General features: G+C 39.8%; 1 protein-coding gene across 1 annotated transcript; it reads right to left on the bottom strand.

Annotated features, from left to right (window-relative positions):
* Positions 1-341: 341 nt before the first annotated feature.
* gldc (glycine dehydrogenase (decarboxylating)) lies at positions 342-18,123 on the bottom strand. Its single transcript, XM_034091880.2, has 25 exons — positions 17,716-18,123; positions 17,463-17,541; positions 15,035-15,170; positions 14,523-14,687; positions 14,334-14,411; positions 13,987-14,134; positions 13,383-13,579; positions 13,163-13,259; positions 12,878-12,983; positions 12,470-12,609; positions 11,972-12,052; positions 11,748-11,845; positions 10,950-11,034; positions 10,815-10,856; positions 10,472-10,614; positions 7,774-7,849; positions 5,367-5,492; positions 4,783-4,932; positions 3,969-4,081; positions 3,576-3,717; positions 2,902-3,013; positions 2,701-2,796; positions 2,091-2,263; positions 1,923-2,003; positions 342-1,318 (listed from the first exon to the last, which is right to left on the bottom strand). The coding sequence occupies exons 1-25, from the start codon at positions 18,001-18,003 to the stop codon at positions 1,178-1,180; spliced, it is 3,093 nt and encodes a 1,030-aa protein (XP_033947771.1). The 5' UTR covers positions 18,004-18,123; the 3' UTR covers positions 342-1,177.
* Between the last annotated feature and the right edge of the window lie 684 nt (positions 18,124-18,807).

Here is an 18,807-nt window from a genome sequence, read left to right as displayed (position 1 = left end):
TACTATATAAATGAACGAACTAATTTACTATGACTAATATTTTTCACAATATACTATGATTTTCATATTATGGTATTCATAATGATTCATAAAAAGTCGATAAACATATGTTTAATAAAGTTTGAACATAACTACATTTGGGATAAAAAAAAAAGCCCTAATAAACACAGGCGAGTAGGGGAAGTGCTTTGATTTGTAGGAACTTTCAACCTTTTGAGATGCAGTTTATCAGGTGTTCCACAAATTACCACTGGGTGGCAGTGTTGACTAAAGCGAGAATATAAATCAGGTTTCTTCGTTGCCGTATTTAATCCTTCCAGTCTTCAAACAAAACATGTAAATAGTTAAAGACAAAAATGTTTATTACACCTTTTCTTTTCTACAGACAAAACATTTTAGATTAGAAAATATTCAATTAAAAATTACCACTATCCATCTACTTGGTCAACACATATCACAATAAAACATTTTCATACAACAGATGCATATTAACAAAAGACTACAATAAACTACATCCTATGTTTAACCATAGTATTTGAAAAAAGGGAAAGTCAAGGCAGCTATTTTACAAAACAGAATTGAGGCACCAAGGGCATTTCTTATATATAGTCTAGAATATATAGGAGTCTAGAAATTATCTGTAGCCTACTTAACTTACAATACAGTAATTCAGAAGTGTGTTACAGAGCGGCTTGGTATCCAAGGTTGCACATATTTTGCGACTCCGAAAAGCGTAAGTTGCACCTTTGGTCCATTGGAAGAGTTTGAGTAGGGGGGGAACCCTGTGACCCCTGTAAAAGGGTTGAGATCAGAAACTACCTCACAGACTTTAACACTTATTTGTGATAAGCGGTATGCTTTTTCATTGTGAAATCCACAAGGGATATAGAGCGGACACTTTTTGCTCTGCTTTAGTTAATTAACCTCAATTTATAGGGCAGTAATGTAAAGAGAGGACCAGGAAAATACTGAAATATTCAAATGTACAAACTTTGAAGCAAGCAAGAGCAGCACCATCCAGTTTTTTGTCCCATTGAGAGCCTGACAGTTTTGATTGGTTTTTGCCTGATTTCCTGGAACATACTATATTAATATACAGCCTATTGTTTTGAGCCGTTATACCTTCCAGTGTTAAAGTCTGTGAGGTGTGAGAGCTCCAGCCGGACGTTGGGAGCGTCTATGAAGAGGCTCTCTTCTCCTCGTACGGGGACTCGTAGGCCTCCATGGGGGGGCAGGTGCACACGAGGTGCTGGTCGCCGTAGATTTCGTCAATCCTGGAGATGCTCGGCCAGAATTTGGTCTCTGGCCTAATGAAGGGCTGAAAAGGGAGAAGGGAAGGTTTATTGTGAGAACAATTGTAATTTAATGGGGCTTAATAATGGATGCCGATACTACTAAAACTAAGTGATTCACTTCAAGTCATTTAAAAATAGATACATTAATTAAATTGAAAAAAAAAAAAAAAAAAAAAAATCAAGCCAACTAAATGGCTGTGAAATAAAAAAGAAATGTCTTAATCTGTGCCGACAAAGGTTTCTATTTACCCATATTATCTAATGAATACATATGGGTGGTTTAATGATTGTTTAAAGAAAAAATTAAAAAGTTCAGAACAACACCTGAATAAACCTTTAAGATGGAAAATAATTCAACTACTTAAACTAGTTTCAATCAAATATTTGTACACTAGATTAAAATGCTGCAGCTTTTTGAGGCTGTTAACAGAATAAAACAACCCATAGATGAAACGGTTAATTGAAGCGTTTGGCGTTGCTACAAAAAAACAAAAACATTTTCCTCTAGGTTTTAAAGCTATTGTTATATACAATCCTGACCACTAGAGGTCGACACAGTCAACAAATTGTCGTCAGCACTTAAGAAAGTTGAGTGTGTAATGAAGCTGTAGGAATGAGCGCACTCACCAAGGGGAAGGCAGCGTGCTCCCTGGTGTAGGGTCTGTCCCAGTTGGAGGACGAGATGCAGGCCAGAGAGTGAGGGGCCATCTGCAAACACAGAGAGCTTTCTGTCAGCTGATGGAAGGACTCTTTCACCTCAAACTAAAGGGACAAAGGAAGGCTACCACAGTGTACCTTGAGCGGGTTGATGCGGGAGTCCATCCTTCCCTCCTCGATGTCTGCGATCTCCTGTCGGATACCGAGCAGTGCGTCACAGTACCGGTCCATCTCAGCCTTGTCCTCTGACTCCGTGGGCTCGATCATCAGGGTCCCAGCCACCGGCCAGGACATGGTGGGCGCATGGAAACCTGAACACCAGAACGAAATAAAACCACATTCATTCATAACAAATCTCACGTACAATTCAAAAGGTTGCTAAACATGCATCTCAGTATTATAAAGTATAATTTAACTGTGCCTGTGGCTATGTATGTTTATGTACAATTATCTTTTGGTTCGGCCTTATGATGGCTAAAATTGGATGACCATTTTAGTTTATTTCATATAGCATTGTAAATTGCTATGAAATGATTAGCTGTTTTTTTATGTATGTTTGACAGTGTGTGTGTGAGGACCCCAGGAAGAATAGCCAATGCTCATGCTAATGGAGATCCTAATAAAGAACCAACTTCTCTTGGTTTTAATAAATCAAAGAAAGTGTATGATCCCGTTTATTCAAAGGCAAAACAAAAAGTGCTTCAACATAATTACATTTTAATTGAGGACTGTATATAATTCAGCCTACCATAATCTTGCAGCCTCTTGGCCACATCAACAGCTTCAATGTTGGCCGTCTTCTTGAATGGCCTCACATCTAGAATGAACTCGTGGGCTACAAAACCTGTTCAAACCCAAGAAGGAACATTTTAAAAAAGGGACATAAGATTTGTTTTTCTTTGAAAATTGATTTGCAGTGATTCGGTGAACATGCTTCTCCCAGTAGTACCTTTGCTGCCTCTGAAGAGGATCTTATAGTGTTCTTCCAGCCTCTTGGCCATGTAGTTGGCGTTGAGGATGGCCACCTCTGAAGCATGAACCAGTCCTTTGGATCCCATCATCTAAACACAGAATGCAGGAGTGCTGTTAGTGTTTGTTCACATGAAGAGTTTTATTTAAACCTTGGTTGGTGATTTGCTAATGGTTACACAAGCCAAAACAATCGTTATGACATCATAAAGTGGCCAAAATCTGGTCAGCTCATTTTCAGACAGGTTTTTATAGAAATGGATCAGGACAAAAAGAGAGGTCTTTGTTCCTGAAACTTTCAGAATCTCTTTACAAAGAGGGGACACATGTTTATGTGTAAAAGACATGAAAAAGTGGATTTTGCATAATAGGTGACCTTTAAACTATTTACATATAAATAACTGTGCGTTTGGTTTAAGCTTTTGCCAAACGAGGTCACATTATGCTGCTAAGCCTGTCGCCTAGAGGAAAACATCTCCAGCTTTCCAATTTGTTGTTGCATCCAAATATTTCTCCGCCCCCCTCTGTCAGTGTTCTTTAGCTTCATTTTTTGTATACTTCATGTCTCGTGTCCTTCTTGCTTTCTGTGATCAAACTTTGTGAAACATTTTGAGTTGTTTTGTCAAGCTGGCATCTCTGGTTTCATGAGCTGACCTTGATGTAGGCCCAGGAGATGGGCAGGATGGCGCTGGAGCCCCAGGGCGCAGCGCTGATGGTGCCCAGCGAGCTCTCGTTGTTCGTTGAGTACATGGGAACCACCGGGTGGCTCGGGAGGAAGGGGGCGAGGTGGGACTTCCTGATAGAGAAGAGATGCATTTAATTAGAACAGACTGTGACAAATAAAATGTGATTCTGGTTGATGGTGATCAAAGCCTCTCATTGCTTTCACAGAATAAAACATGCAGGATTGGGCACAAACACTGAACTGGTAGACAGTACATTTAGCACCCTAGAATAAATGTAAGAACATTATTATACACGCAAATTAATGTATTATTTTCCACTTTACCCAGTAAATCTGGATTATAATCTTAAATTCAGACTCACACTCCAATTGGCCCCATGCCAGGTCCTCCTCCACCATGAGGGATGCAGAAGGTCTTGTGGAGGTTAAGATGAGACACGTCAGAGCCATAGTCTCCAGGACGACACAGGCCCACCTGGGAAACAGAGCGTGGAAGGAAAATTAACTGTGTGCAATATGTCCAAGAAATTCTTCCATAATGGTTACAGTTTCCACTTTCAAGTCAAATGACTGAATAGAAGAACAACACAAATGCTACTTTTACTACCAACCTTTGGCTCACTGTAAGTAGACATTTAGACAGATAATGTGGATGTTGGATATGTAAAAAAAAAGGTCTTAACTCAACTTTATTGACTGATACTATAGTATGCACCTTAAATCCAATCTCTTATGGAAACATTAGTTGACAACAAATAATAATATAATAACTATTTAAGCTAATTTAGGGCATACGTTTAACTTTTTGTATCTGACCCAAAATGTATTTTTGATTATTTTGATCATAATTCACTAAGCACAAAGAAGGTCAAATAAAAACGTTATCTTGCTATCTTAGATTTATCCTCATTTGATCTGAAAAAAAAGATCAGTAAGAGTAAGTAAGTGTGCATTATACAATTCGTAGGGGGCAGGTCTGCATGTCTGTCAGTGATTGGTTGAGGTGATATTAGCTTGAAAATCATAATCTGCATATTATAGAGTCCAAAGGTTATCTATTTACAGCATGATAACAGATACCTATTAACATTCATTCTATTAGCCTTTAGTTTTCACTCTACGAAATGTGGACTCCAAAGAACAAACAAAAATATATTTTCATATTTCCTCTCTCACCTGGGCGTTCATGTTGGCACCATCCAGGTACACCTGGCCTCCGTTATTGTGAATAAGATCACATACGTCGCGGATCTTCTCCTCAAACACACCAAAGGTGGAAGGGTAGGTGATCATCATGGCGGCGAGATTCGCCTTGTGTTTATCCACCTGGAAGAGAGGACAGGGGAAACATCGTTGGTACTTATATTATAGTGTTGACCCGTATCAATATCTCCTGGTGGTTTCTTATTTTTGCTTTAATTCAAACAGCCATGGTGATGTATACACTATTTTTGTTATCCACAGAGTGAGTGAGCACTCCAATGCAGGATTGCAAAACCATAACTTGATCATTTAAAATGTAAAAACGTATCCTGACTAGTTAGTGTGACAGTTGACCCATATTGAGTTACAAAAAAAGTTATTTCAGCAATTTAGCACTACAATATTAATGCAAAGTTGGGCGACTCATAAACATTACTTTTATTTTCTGTCATAGACATTTACAAACGGTGCCTCGCAAACTTGTCTTAGACTTTCTGTAATTAAAAGCCTCAACATGTTTTGATGAGATGTCACCAATGCAAACAGTCGGCTCTCACCAGAGCTGTGAGATGTGCCATGTCGATGTTTCCGTCTCTGTCCACCTCCACCACCTGGACCTTCATGCCAGCCATCTGAGCGCTCGCTGGGTTGGTGCCGTGGGCGGACTTGGGGATCAGACATACCTGGACGTGGAAAAAAAAAAAGTCATTTAGCAAGACATAAAGTTGGGACACATTTGCAACCTGAATGCAAAGTATGCTTTTATCAGTGTATGTAAAAATAGATTTTTGATAAGTGATATTCAGACTATGATTGCAGGATGACTCTTCAATATCAACTAACAGCAGGTAACATCACTCTTATATTAAGACTACAAGAGAGGAACAGTATTATAATGTATCTCATTAAGCGTGAATCAGATTAAGCCAAAGTATTTACAGGAAATAAATACATATTTTGTTGTATTATTGTTGTAATACTGTAAAATGAATATTAAATGATAATTTCTTTGTACAAAAAGAGCAGGACTATTCATGGTTAAGGCTGTGTGGGAAATGTTGCAATGCTTGAATTAGCCAACACCCACCACTGACACTTGTGTGTAAACTGACAGGTCAGTAATTGATTTGTATCCCTTATTATGGCAACACTTCTGGAAACTGGGGCACTTAGACCTTTGGGTTTGATAACATTGACAAATGAGTGACTGGGAACACAAGGCCGAGCATGTCACACCAGTGTGTTGCAGTGCCCAAAGTCTTAAAACCTCCAAATATGGCATCTTGAGAGCAACTAGCCTATAGTGGGATCACAGCGTTTTCTGCCCCTTTGTTTGCTCAAACGGTTGTTACTTTGGACCTTGACAAGGGATCAGGCCACTATCTAAGATGTACTCACGAGGGAGCAGTTAAAAAAACAAAGGCCAATTTACAGTGAAGAAAATATACTTCAGTCAGACAGTCTTTAATCTGATGAGTGCGTCTTATCTCTCCTTGTCCTCCAGATCCTGCCAATCAGAAAGTCAGGAGACTGGAGGAATTTCTGAATACTTTAAACATGTTAATCTGTGGTGTCAAAGGGACATGTCGTAACATGGGAACAATACCACTGTCGGGGACTTTGATAGGGCTTACAACCTGTGGCTCATGTACTTTTGCTCTTTATTAACCTCAGATCAAAGGAACCATTGGTGATAAATCAATCTGAGATATCAGCGCGCTAACTACGGTCATAATGAAGGATCATTCATGTAAGAATAGCAATGACATAATTGCTTTAGAAGTACTTAAATCTTCTGCTTTTTAGTGTTATTTGGAATAAAAAGTTTGCATGCAAATTGAGGCTTAAAGGTAGGGTAGGTAAGAATGGAGAAACCAGCTCGAGTGCGCTAGAATTTGAAAGTACGCAGCCGAAAAAAATCTGCCCCTTCCTTCAGACTTCCTTACAGAGCCCCTCCTCCAACACACACGAACGCTCACATGACCAATGAGGGCACGAGATAAGTTAGCGCACAGATGGAAGGCTGACAGGCAGGTAGGCCATCCAGTTACTTTAGCCGGGCCGACTAAAATGATTGGTCGTGCTTTTTACAGTACTACGGCTTCCACAGATGACATTTTTTTATGTATTTATTGTCAAAGCATTTAATGTATTCATTGCTATCGGGGTGTAAGAGCATTCCATGGAATATAACAAAAAGTGATTCTGAAGTGAATTACCTACCCCACCTTTAATAGAATGTTCCTGTCCCTTCGAGTTTAATGATCAGACTGATATCACTCATTTATTTGCATTAACATTGAAGCTACAGCTAGCAGAGGGTTAGCTTATCTTAGCATAAAGTCTAATCACCCGGTCCAAAGGTAACACAAACAGCCTACCAGCATCTTTACAGTTTATCTGCCTAATTAACTATTTATTAATAATTTGTTTAATCTTAATGATAAACTAAGATAACCGGCTGCTTGCTTTAGTTTGCTCAAGCTTTGACAAAATGGTAAATTAGAGTATTTACCTAAATTTGCAAGCACCTAACAAATAACTACTTATTTGTCTTTATTTTTAACTAGTATAACTAATGTGTCATTTTCTTCAATATATTAATATGTTAGCTTATTCTGTATTATTGCAAGCCTTTGTTTTGCTGTAACAATGTACATTTCCCCGCTGTCCGACTAATAACCATTTTATAATTCTGGATTTCTGATTCATTTCTAGGTAGATAGATGTTTTGTAAATTGCTGTGGGACGCTGAATATGGCTTTGCTTGTAATGTGTATCAATTCCTTGTAGTGCAGATCATCTGGACATTGAAGCTTAATTAAATCAATCAGCTTTGTTATAAGGTAGCAGAATTATATAAAAGCCTCCAGTGCTAATATATCCTAATTAACCTACACACAACACTTATTTATTCTGACGGTTTTATAGTATGAGTGCAGTCCACTCAGGCAGCACACTTACACTTCTTGAATGCTCCCCCTTTGAGTTCAGGTAGGCTTTTATGGCAGCCAAGCCAGCATATTCACCCTGAGCGCCACTGGAAGACAAGGAAACACAACATGGTTATGTACTACACACCTTCACATACACGCACAGTTCAAAGAGCAGTCTACAGACATTACCAAAAGGGGAGAAACCGATGGGATGTAAAGCTGTTTGATAATTCTGCATGCCAATGTAGCATGGTGTGTTGTTCATAAACAACAATAAAGAGCTGATAGCATTTGACTACTGGATACTGACTAAAGTCTGAAAACAGCACCCAAGTCTTAGACAGAGGATAACTCAAGATCTCATTTTCACTTTCCTGCCCTCAGGGAGACTTTCGGTGAATGTTGTATCACTCTTTGTCAAGCAATGGATGCAGAAATATTTGAAAAAATTGCGACTATTGTGTAAATTATGCATTCAAATACTATAACCCATAGTACAAATACTATAAGTTATAAGTCCCAAGACTTGTTATACTTCAAAATACAGTCTGATAGAGTAATTCTCATCACTTCAGGGGTTATATTTTTATGAAAGGGTAAAATGTACACTTTTAACAGGAAATGCCTTAAATGTGGGGGGGGCAAGAGCTGCAACGAGCCATTTAGTGGAGAGAGTGAATACACAGACTTTACAGAGATGCTGTATGCGAAACCAATGTGAGTTTGGAAAATTGCACGGTATAAATCTATTCTAGTAGACCACAACAATGGAATTATGATCAGTGGAAATGGCCATGACATGTGACCTTTAAGTAGATGACGCACAGCACAGCCCCCATTAAAAGAACAAGACAAGAGTATGGGCACATTAGCAAAGCAAAGTACTTATTTTAGCCACCTTAAGAGAACCCTAAACCTACGGGGAACTAAGGCTGGTATAATCAATGTATGCTCTCACCAAGGCAACCAACTTTTGCGTGACTTTCATGATTCTTAACCAAGCGTTTATACACCAAAGTCCACAATAAAAACAAACAACAAATAATGTGTCATCTGTTGTAAACATGTGTTTTGCCAATGGAGTCTGGTGGCTTAAAAGTGAGCACATGGATTATAACAGCGTCAGTTCCCCGTAGGAAAGGGCTGTCCAAAGGAATGGTCGATCAGTGAAAACATTCTTAATCGAGCCAACAATTAAACCGATAGATTTATTAAGTGTCAATAATACATTTTACTGCTGCCCCTTTCCATCCAACCAACATCTACTGTAGATCATACACTGAAGTGGGGTTTTATTAGGTACTTGACTATTAAAGTCAAAATATCTGAACCATCCCTTTAAATTATGCAAGGCAAGTTTATTTATATAGCACCTTTCAACACAAGGCAATTCAAAGTGCTTTACAAAAAACGAAAGACATTAAGAAAATGGCATTTAAAAATCAGTCATTAAAAAGAAAAGATAATAAAATAAACATTAAAAGAAAAAATACATGGATAAAAGTTACAGTGCAGTTTAAGATGTGAATAGTTCAATTAAAAGCAGCGGCAAAAAGAAAAGTCTTTAGTCTGGATTTAAAAGTAGTCAGAGTTGCAGCGGACCTGCAGGTTTCAGGGAGTTTGTTCCAGATATTTGGAGCATAATAACTGAACGCTGCTTTTCCATGTTTAGTTCTGACTCTGGGGACAGAAAGCTGACCAGTCCCTGAAGACCTGAGAGATCTGGATGGTTCGTAATTTAGCAGGAGGTCAGTAATGTATTTTGGGCCTAAACCATTCAAAGCTTTATAAACCAGCAGCAGTATTTTGAAATCTATTCTTTGACACACAGGAAGCCAGTGTAAAGACTTCAGAACAGGAGTGATGTGATCCACTTTCTTAGTGTTAGTGAAGACTCGAGCAGCGGCGTTCTGAATCAGCTGCAGCTTCCTAATATATTTTTTAGTGAGACCTGTGAAGACACCATTGCAGTAGTCCAGTCTACTGAAGATAAAAGCATGGACAAGTTTTTCCAAATCCTGCTGTAACATTAGTCTTTTAATCCTAGATATGTTCTTTAGGTGATAGTAGGCTGATTTAGTAACTGTTTTAATGTGACTGTTGAAACTCAGGTCAGAGTCCATGACTACACCTAGATTTCTGGCTTTATCTGTTGGTTTGAACATTGCAGACTGAAGCTCAGCGCTAACTTTTATACGTTCTGCCTTGACTCCAAAAACCATTACCACAGTTTTATCTTTGTTTAATTGGAGAAAGTTCTGACACATCCAGTCATTGATTTGTTCAATGCACTTACTCAGTGTTTGAATTGGATCATAGTCTCCTGGTGAAATTGTTACGTACATTTGTGTGTCATCCGCATAGCTATGGTAACTTATTTTGTTGTTTTTCATTATCTGAGCCAGTGGTAGCATGTAGATGTAAAAGAGAAGAGGCCCCAAGATGGAGCCTTGAGGTACCCCACATGTCATATTTGTCAACTCAGATGTGTATTTACCTATAGAAACAAAGTTTTTTCTGTCCTTTAAGTAAGATTCAAACCAATTTAGAACTGTTTCCGAAAGTCCCCCTTTAATGTAGCTTAAAGGTTTCTTGAGAACTGCCTGTTCACTTTTGTAAGCTACAAGCAGAGACACTAATAGACATCAGGGACTAATGCTTGATGAGTTGGTGTTGTTGATACTTGTATTTGCATAGTTGTGCTGCAAATGTTTGGTCATACATACCTGTTTGGCTGGAAGGAGATGTTGTCGTATCCTGTCACCTCACAGAGGTCCCTCTCCAGCTGTTTGAAGAGCTTCTGATAGCCTTCAGCCTGATCCAGAGGCACGAAGGGGTGGAGGTTGGCAAACTCCCTCCAGGTGATGGGCTAAAGAAGAGAGGACAGCAGTGAGCGGGGGGCACGCCCTTCCTAAAACAACTTTATGATAAGCCTGAAGGAGGAAGGCCATGAGAAATGACTTTGGGAAACACCAAATAGGGTGACCATGGGAGCAAAGTTTCCTGACAAACTACCTCATGTTAGTTTTTAAGATATCTACATGACATTATGTGACTTCTATAACTCACCATGAGCTCTGAAGAGCTGTTGAGCTTCATGGTGCAGGACCCCTGAGGAATAAAAACAACATTAAACACCACATCACTTTATAATATACATGTATGTAAAACGGAATATTTTGTCTGACATCAGGCAGTACTAACCAGTGGGATCATACTGTGCACCAGGGAGATGTCTTTGTTCTCCAGACGCTTCATGTATCTCACAATGTTGGTCTCAGAGTGATAACTGTGGACAAGATTAACCAGAAGGAGAATTAACTGAGAACATTTTACTTCCGTATGTCACTTAATAATGGCAAAATTGACAGAAGTAACCTGCAAGGAAAGTGCATTAATAGGAAGTTTGACTAGCTTTATTCAAGGATGTTAAGTCCTTGACATAATAACTGTAACACATTAGAAACTGTTACCAGTCTACATGTCTGTATTTATTGCACTAATAAAGATAGTATGCCCACTGTAAGCAGCCCAGAGAGATGCCCTTGTTGCCACGAAAGCTTGTATTGCTAAAAACCCATTTCTACTACAGATTCAACTTGCTTAAAAACACACATGTTTTCTTAAAATATTCAATTATCTTGAAGGATTTGGCATAAAGACTTAGACCGGCTGCATGTTTATTACAGACAATAGGGGCTTATTACATGGCTTTTGTTTGAAAATGTAAATGTTTTTACTATAACATCATATACTTGTTTTAGTATGCAACAAGTACAGGAGGTTGTCATTCATGCGATAAGTATGAAAAGAGCTCTATATTTCCGTCTGTTATCTAATGTGGTGATTTGGTGTAGAGTGCAGCTGTGTTCGAAGCAGACAATCAAATGGAAATGATGATTATGAGCGCAGCAGGTCATAAAGACATGCATGCAGTTTGTTAGCATTGACATAGTGTTATATTATGTGCTATGGGGTTTCAATTTAACCGAGAATACCAACCTGTTAAAGACCTGGTGCGTCAGATACTTGCTCGTTCTCTTGAAAGGACTTCCCAAGATCCCCTTCACCCGCTCACCCATCTTCTCAGCAATCAGCTCCTGAAAGATTGAAGCAGGTGGTTTTAAATGTTAAAGCTATAAACAGCAATCCCTATTCAACCTCAAGCACGAACTCATTGAACTGTAATCAAAACTATTAAAGATATAAATAAGTGCATAACATACAGCTGAAGATTCACAGCCAAAGACCCAGAGCAAGTCGTCCAAGTCCTTCTCAGTCACCGTCTCATCCAGAGAGACCCCCACCTGTTAAAGAGAAACATTTTAACAGCATGCTTACATTTAATCAACCACTGCCTAAAGTCTTATGATATATTTTAAATACATTCGGTAATTGTGGGAATGTGGATTATAAACATTGAGTTTTACCAACTTTTCACAAAAACTAAATGTTTTCTATGTTGTTAAAGAGGTTCCTGGTTTTCAATTTGCCAGCTGTTTTTTTCTTTTTGTGTATGAGCTTGTTGCAGGTATGGATGTCGTTGTTGGTTTTTTCTCTTTTGGTTGTATCATCACTTTTTGGGGGAGGTTTCATGTAGTTGTATTAATGTGTGGCGCTGCACTTCGGTGCTACAGCTATTGCAAAACATTGCTTATAAATACTATCCAAGAAAAATTCCACCCAGTAAAAAAAAGTGCATGCGGTTTCAAGGTTGTTCTCACCACTCCATCAGTGAAGACTCTCAGGTTTATCTCCCTCTGCGCAGCTCTCTCAAAGATGTCTTTGGCTGCAACACTGCAGGTAATCTTTAGAGTGTCGAAGAATATTTCGCTGTGCAGCCGGTGTCCCGCTCTCTTCAGACCTGAAACAAAGAACGAGGGTAAACAGTTACACATGTGCATTTTTTGGATGCATAAATACCAGGAGGATAAATATGTGTTTATCTATTATTTATATGTTCCTTATTATTGGTCTATCATTGTATAAGTGTCTGATCTGTGAAAATGATGCATCTCGCCACAAATTAATAACTTACAGTTACAAGGATGGCACTATACTTTCGGTATGAAATTATCCTGGTGCTTCATCAATAAAAGCTTGATTTGAATAACAAAAAATATATAATGTACCTTCAGCTAGGATCAGAGCAGCGTTGTGTGTCCTCTCAGCAATGTGTTTGAGTCCCTGAGGACCGTGATACACTGCGAACATCGCAGCCATGTTGGCCAGCAGAGCCTAAAGTCACAGGTTAAACGACAGGGATGAAAATGTTATTTCAAAGAAAAAAGCACAAAGTTTCAAATAAAACAAAACCCAGAGTCTCCCATAATGTCTGTTCCAAAACATTTATTACTGACTTTTTTTATCTTTATGTTCAATAATAAGAGCAAGTCCAAATGTGAGTGTGGTCCTACCTGTGCAGTGCAGATGTTGCTGGTTGCTTTGTCTCTGCGAATGTGTTGCTCTCTGGTCTGCAAAGCAAGCCGGTACACCTCTTTACCAGCCGCATCCCTATAAATTAAATAGGTTTTTTCCCAAAGTAAGATATTAAGGTTCCTCCTCAAGTGTTATTGTCGGTACAATAATCGTCCCACTATAAAATGTGTATTTTGATGGAAGAGTGTCTTTCCTCACCTAGTGACTCCAACCATTCTGCCGGGCATCATCCGGATCAGGCTGTCTTTAACAGCGAAGAAGGCAGCGTGGGGGCCACCGTAGCAGAGAGGAACTCCAAACCTCTGGGAGCTTCCAAGTACGATATCAACACCAAACTCCCCGGGGGGGCGCAGGACGCAGAGGGCCAACAGATCTGTGGCACAGCATGCCAGAGCCTGCACAGGGAGAGGACCAGGTTACAACCGAGTCAATTCATATAGTTTCTACTCACATATACACAGAATAGCACTTTTTGTGAAGGAATGGTCACACCAAATCTTTCTTATCAACACATCCCACGTTTCTATTAAAGTTGCAGAAAGCCAGTTCTTTGGTACACTGTAAAACACTACAGTGTCTTCAGATAAAACTTTAGGCAGTGCTGCTGACAAAATGGAATCTAGGACGTGCAATGTTGTGCATTGCATTACTTCCTTTGTTACAGCTTAAGAATGAAGCGACACAGAAGGTTTCTTCGAGTGTGTGCTTCACTTTTGGAATAAAAATAATCACCAACTTGCCGAGTAGCCTGAAATCAGATCCATAATGTTTTACAAAATGTTTGTGGCAAAAGCTGTCTTACCCCTCCCTTGTGCGCCCTGTCCACTAGTTCTGTGAAGTCTTCCACCCTGCCATCAGTGTCTGGATACTGGAAGAGCACACCGCTAATATCCTTCCCACTGAAGTCCATTTCATGGGGCAGCTTCAGGACGGTTTTCACCCCGATGTAGCTGAAAGATGAAAGTGAAAACTTAGAGGGGTGCTAAGAAATATGCATATACATAGTGGTAGACCAGGGGGCACCTAAAAAGAGAAAGCTATCTGGAATAGCCTTTCTGTTTTCATACAAGAATAAATTCATGTTTCCTGTTTACCCAAATTGATTTATTTATGTAGCGCTCATACATTTTGTTCATGTGTAATACGTACTTGGCTCTGGTCTGCACCACTGCAATGGTCTGTGGATGGCAGCGTGGGTCAATGTAGAAGGTTCTTCTTTTGTTCTGTCTGTTAATATTAAACACAATTTACTCATCAGATATATACATGTTTATGAATTAAAAATGCATGCATTAGCTGAGCTTCTTGGCAAAGAGTTGGTGTTCAGCTTGTTTATACCTGTGGCACAGCTGCATTGCCTCAGCTGCAGCCGTTCCCTCGTCCAACAGGGATGCGTTGGCAACGGGCATGCCTGTGATGTCACAGATCATGGTCTGGTAGTTGAGGAGCGACTCCAGGCGACCTTGGGCAACTTCCGGTTGGTAGGGTGTGTACTGAGTCACCCTGAGGACAAGAGAGGCACGACAAAAACAACAAAGTGAGTCTGGGCACGAAGACAAACGCAGAAAGTTGGTGGTATTCAAGCACCCGAAACGGGAAGATTTTGGTAAAACCTTGAGCAAGGATGGCTGATTTGGATTTGTGCAAAAGAAAATTGTGTTAAGCAGAAAAGAATCACATCATTAGAGATTATTACGGCACATTACTCTGCAGCACTAGAATTAGGCTTTAAATGAGTAACCAAACCTTAGGAATAAACATTAATAGTTGTCACTAAGTGGAAACAAGCTCCCCGCCCTTTCAAATAGCCATAGTGTTCTGCTAAGAGAGCGTCGAAGATGTTCACTCACCAGCCTGAATTCTCCAGGAGATTCCTCTGGATGGGCGGCGGTACGGAGCAGCTGTAGTAGCCCATGCCGATGTAGGACCTCCATACTTTATTCTGTGAAGCGATCTTCTGTAGAGTGTCCAGAATCTCATTCTCACCTGTAAAAAATGCAATTTGTCATTTGAATACACTATTTGGCTTTGCATCTCTGATTTATTGGGCAACATAGGTCAATTTAATTTAAAAAGTGTATTTCCTCCTGCTCATTAGATAAGCCATAAAAAGGACATTGGATTACTTGGGACCCAGGCGCATTTCGTCAAATCCATCATATTAAACAAAACATTCCTTTGTGATTCCTCTTTCTATCTAATATATTATAGATTTCTAGACATAAAGATGTCAACCTCCAACTAAATATATAGTTTCAACATATCACCAGAAAAGAAACCTAACAATAAAAACATACGAAGAGATAACAATGTGCATTCAAGACATTTTTATCGAGTACACCCATGGTTTCTTTCCCAGAGGCCAGTTATTTATCTTCATTCCCCGGTGCTGTGAGGAAGCTCGGCAAATGCACAACCAGCCTGAGATTCCTCTGGTCTTCCTAGCTGCTTAGCAACTCCAAGGAATGGACAATACCGCCGTCTGAACCGAGAGCCCTAACTACTCCCGTTTTAGGAGGAAAGAAAGACACCTTTGAGTCTTTGCTGGTGGTGAGAGGGACTGTTGCCATTAGAAGTCAATATTTACAGCTTCTTCCGAACGATATTGCGCAATCCAAAATAATGATAAACCATTATCTACAGGTTCAAGGGGAGTGTGGATTTTGTGTTTGTGAGTTTCAGTATAGAGGACTGATTTCCCATGATCCCAGAGTTCTACAGGGCAGCAAAAAAGCCTGCACATCCAGGAGGACTATTGTTGGGGAGAGAATCCCTCGCTGGCTTTGCAAACTGAAGCCCTCCAAAGCTGAACAAGCAGAAAACCAGCTCTGCCTCTACTTTGTTCCTTCAGTGCGGCTTGTTGTATTATGAAAGTATTATGTATGAGGTGATATAGAGAGTAGGTGAGGATTTTTAACTTCTGTACTTTCACAACAACAGTTTCTAAATGTGTGCTTTTGGTATAAAGCTGACAAATTATCTCTATTGTCAAATAAATGCGGCAAGTGTATGGATGCAGTCCTGCAAGTGAGTCATGTCAGCATTTATTTGTTGTGGACTATCACACAAAAGGTTACATTAGATAGAATATGTACATTTTACATAGCCGGAAAAATGAATATGTACAATTGATCAACTGAAAAATCTATCTAAAAAATGTGTTATACAATTAATAATGTAAAGTTGCTTAAAATTGTGTTTGTTTCAAATAAACCGTGATTATAAAGCAAATACATTTAGTTCGGTATAATAAGGGCAGAGTTTGTCTTCCATACTAGTAGTAGTCTCATGTAAACCAATATAAATAGAACAACATTCATTGCATAGGCATAGCACATCAATGTTTGTTTTGAATGTGATATATGTGGGATATCGTGAGAAATACTGAGAGGTTGATTTCATCCGTACAGACAATCTCTAAATGATGTTCTATTGCACAACTACACACAATGACAGCGCCAGTTCAGCAAATTAACATAAGCCTCCCTCAAAGGAGGAATCTATCCCCTTTTGGAAATGCATAATAGTCACGTAGTCATTCATAATGTATTCAGCTTCCACAAAGGCTCTCAACTACCAGAAGCTAATTTGATATGCTACTAGAGCTAATTTAATTCTCATTAAAAATCACTGCTGAACATCTTCAAAAGTCCCTTGTGATAGAACCGCCTCGTTCTCAGTTTCTAGCTTGTGTTCTTAAAAAGGGGAAATAACGAAACTCGGTTTACTGGAACAAGACTGTGTATCCAGGGCTAACACATTATTGCATACGAGAAAAAGAAAGGAAAAAAAACACATCCAGGCGAATCCTTATGCAAAAGTCACCTTATTAGGAACCCCCTCGGCTGTGATGTAATGTGAACGCTATAACCAGATTGAACTGGACTTGGGACCGGAGCGTCAAGGCTAAAGTTTACACTCCAGTTGCCATCCTATGAGCATCGGCTTCCCAACAGGAGATTGGTGCCGCTCGCCGAGTTTCGCAAAAACAACTCCAAATATGTTCAAAGGAAGACTTAACAGGGACGAGCGCTCCACGGCACACAATAAGTGCAGCCTACATTCCTGCCACTCACTTGGCTTCACCAAACTGCCCGTTTTATGTGGAACAACCTCCCCATGCAAAACAGATGTAGACACACTGTTTTTACATGCATTTAGATGATATAAAGCATTTTAAATCGGGTTTGGCACAAATGGGTCGAGGTTTAACCAGCAGCCTTTCGTCGTTATGATGACAGAGATATACTACATACATTCAAATGAAGGTAAACTTACAGATTGGATCATCCATTTTCATAGTCCGCTTGATACGGATGGAAGATGGAACTGTGTTTTCGATCAACTGGGTGATCGACTGCGAGAAAAACAAAATATAAATCAATAAAAACGCGCAAACATGACTATGAAAACAGAATTATATCAATACAATGCACAAAGAAAATGCTTTAACATTAGAATGTTGTTTTAATGAAAATGAAATCGTGTTTTTGTGCAAGATTTCGGGATTAATGTGTAGCCCAAATCTTACCTCGAGTCCCAGAGCATCCAGCATTTCTCTCTTCTCTCTCTCACCTGGACCAATATGCCTCTCTGCAAAGTCATCATGCCTGGGTAAGAGTCTCTCGATCTGCCTGGAGGAGACGGCCGCAGAGGTCCTCAGACCCCGGGCTGCTGTCGGGAGGCATGCCCTGCTGTTTGGGACCATGCACCGAAGTTTCCAAACCACGCGGCTCTTGTCACTCAGATGCCTGCACGGTGCGCTGGGATTCACCGACTTGGCTAAGAAGATCCCCCAGGACTTGGCGCAGCTCTGCATCTTTAAATCACTTCGCAAGACAAGTGTGCAGAAACTGGTGGAGCCTTTTCTTTACCCCTACTGAGACGGATGCAAAGCCTGCAGGAGACACTGCCAACTCCCAGTTCAAACTGGAGAGTTTATACCACTGCACAGTTACACAAGATCGGACCAATCAGAGCGCAGACGCTGCGTGACGCAGTGACGAGCCCTGGTTAAACAGCTGCTGAACTTTCTCAGGTGCCCACTGAGCAAGAGAGGGGACAGTTGTATGACTCCACAGATATTTCAGGAGAAAGTTGCAATTTCAAAGTCCAAGCTGAGCCTTCACAGACGGATATAAGGAGCTTTTTCAACAACAAGGTGGAAGAGTCCTCTCCTGTCAAAACTGTGGAAGCCTGTTTGCGACACATCAAACAAATAAAAAAATCCTGTAAGTCAATATATTGACTTAGCTATCTCAATATATTGACTTACTATCTCAATATGTTGACTTAGCTAACTCAATATGTTGATTTAGCTGTCTCAATATATTGAGTTACACTGAACAAATATAAATGCAACACTTTTGTTTTTGCTCCCATTTTTCATGAGATGAACTCAAAGATCTAAAACATTTTCTATATACACAAAATAACCATTTCTCTCAAATATTGTTCACAAATCTGAAAAAATCTGTGATAGTGAGCACTTCTCCTTTGCCGAGATAATCCATCCCACCTCACAGGTGTGGCATATCAAGATGCTGATTAGACAGCATGATTATTGCACAGGTGTGCCTTAGGCACACCATGGGCGTCGCCTGGGGTAGGCATCCGGGGCTTT

This window comes from Pseudochaenichthys georgianus, chromosome 9 (genome assembly GCF_902827115.2).
Source record: "Pseudochaenichthys georgianus chromosome 9, fPseGeo1.2, whole genome shotgun sequence".
Classification (NCBI taxonomy): Eukaryota; Metazoa; Chordata; class Actinopteri; order Perciformes; family Channichthyidae; genus Pseudochaenichthys; species Pseudochaenichthys georgianus.
Note: the sequence above shows the minus strand (reverse complement) of the source record. Positions and strands in the feature narration are given on the sequence as shown.

Coding starts and splice junctions, on each gene's coding strand:
- gldc (XM_034091880.2), bottom strand. CDS start 18,003: ATGCAGAGCTGCGCCAAGTCCTGGGGGATCTTCTTAGCCAAGTCGGTG. Junction 12,053..12,469: donor GAGTCTTCACTGATGGAGTG/GTGAGAACAACC, acceptor TCTCTTTAACAG/GTGGGGGTCTCTCTGGATGA. Junction 2,004..2,090: donor CCCGCATCAACCCGCTCAAG/GTACACTGTGGT, acceptor CTGTGTTTGCAG/ATGGCCCCTCACTCTCTGGC.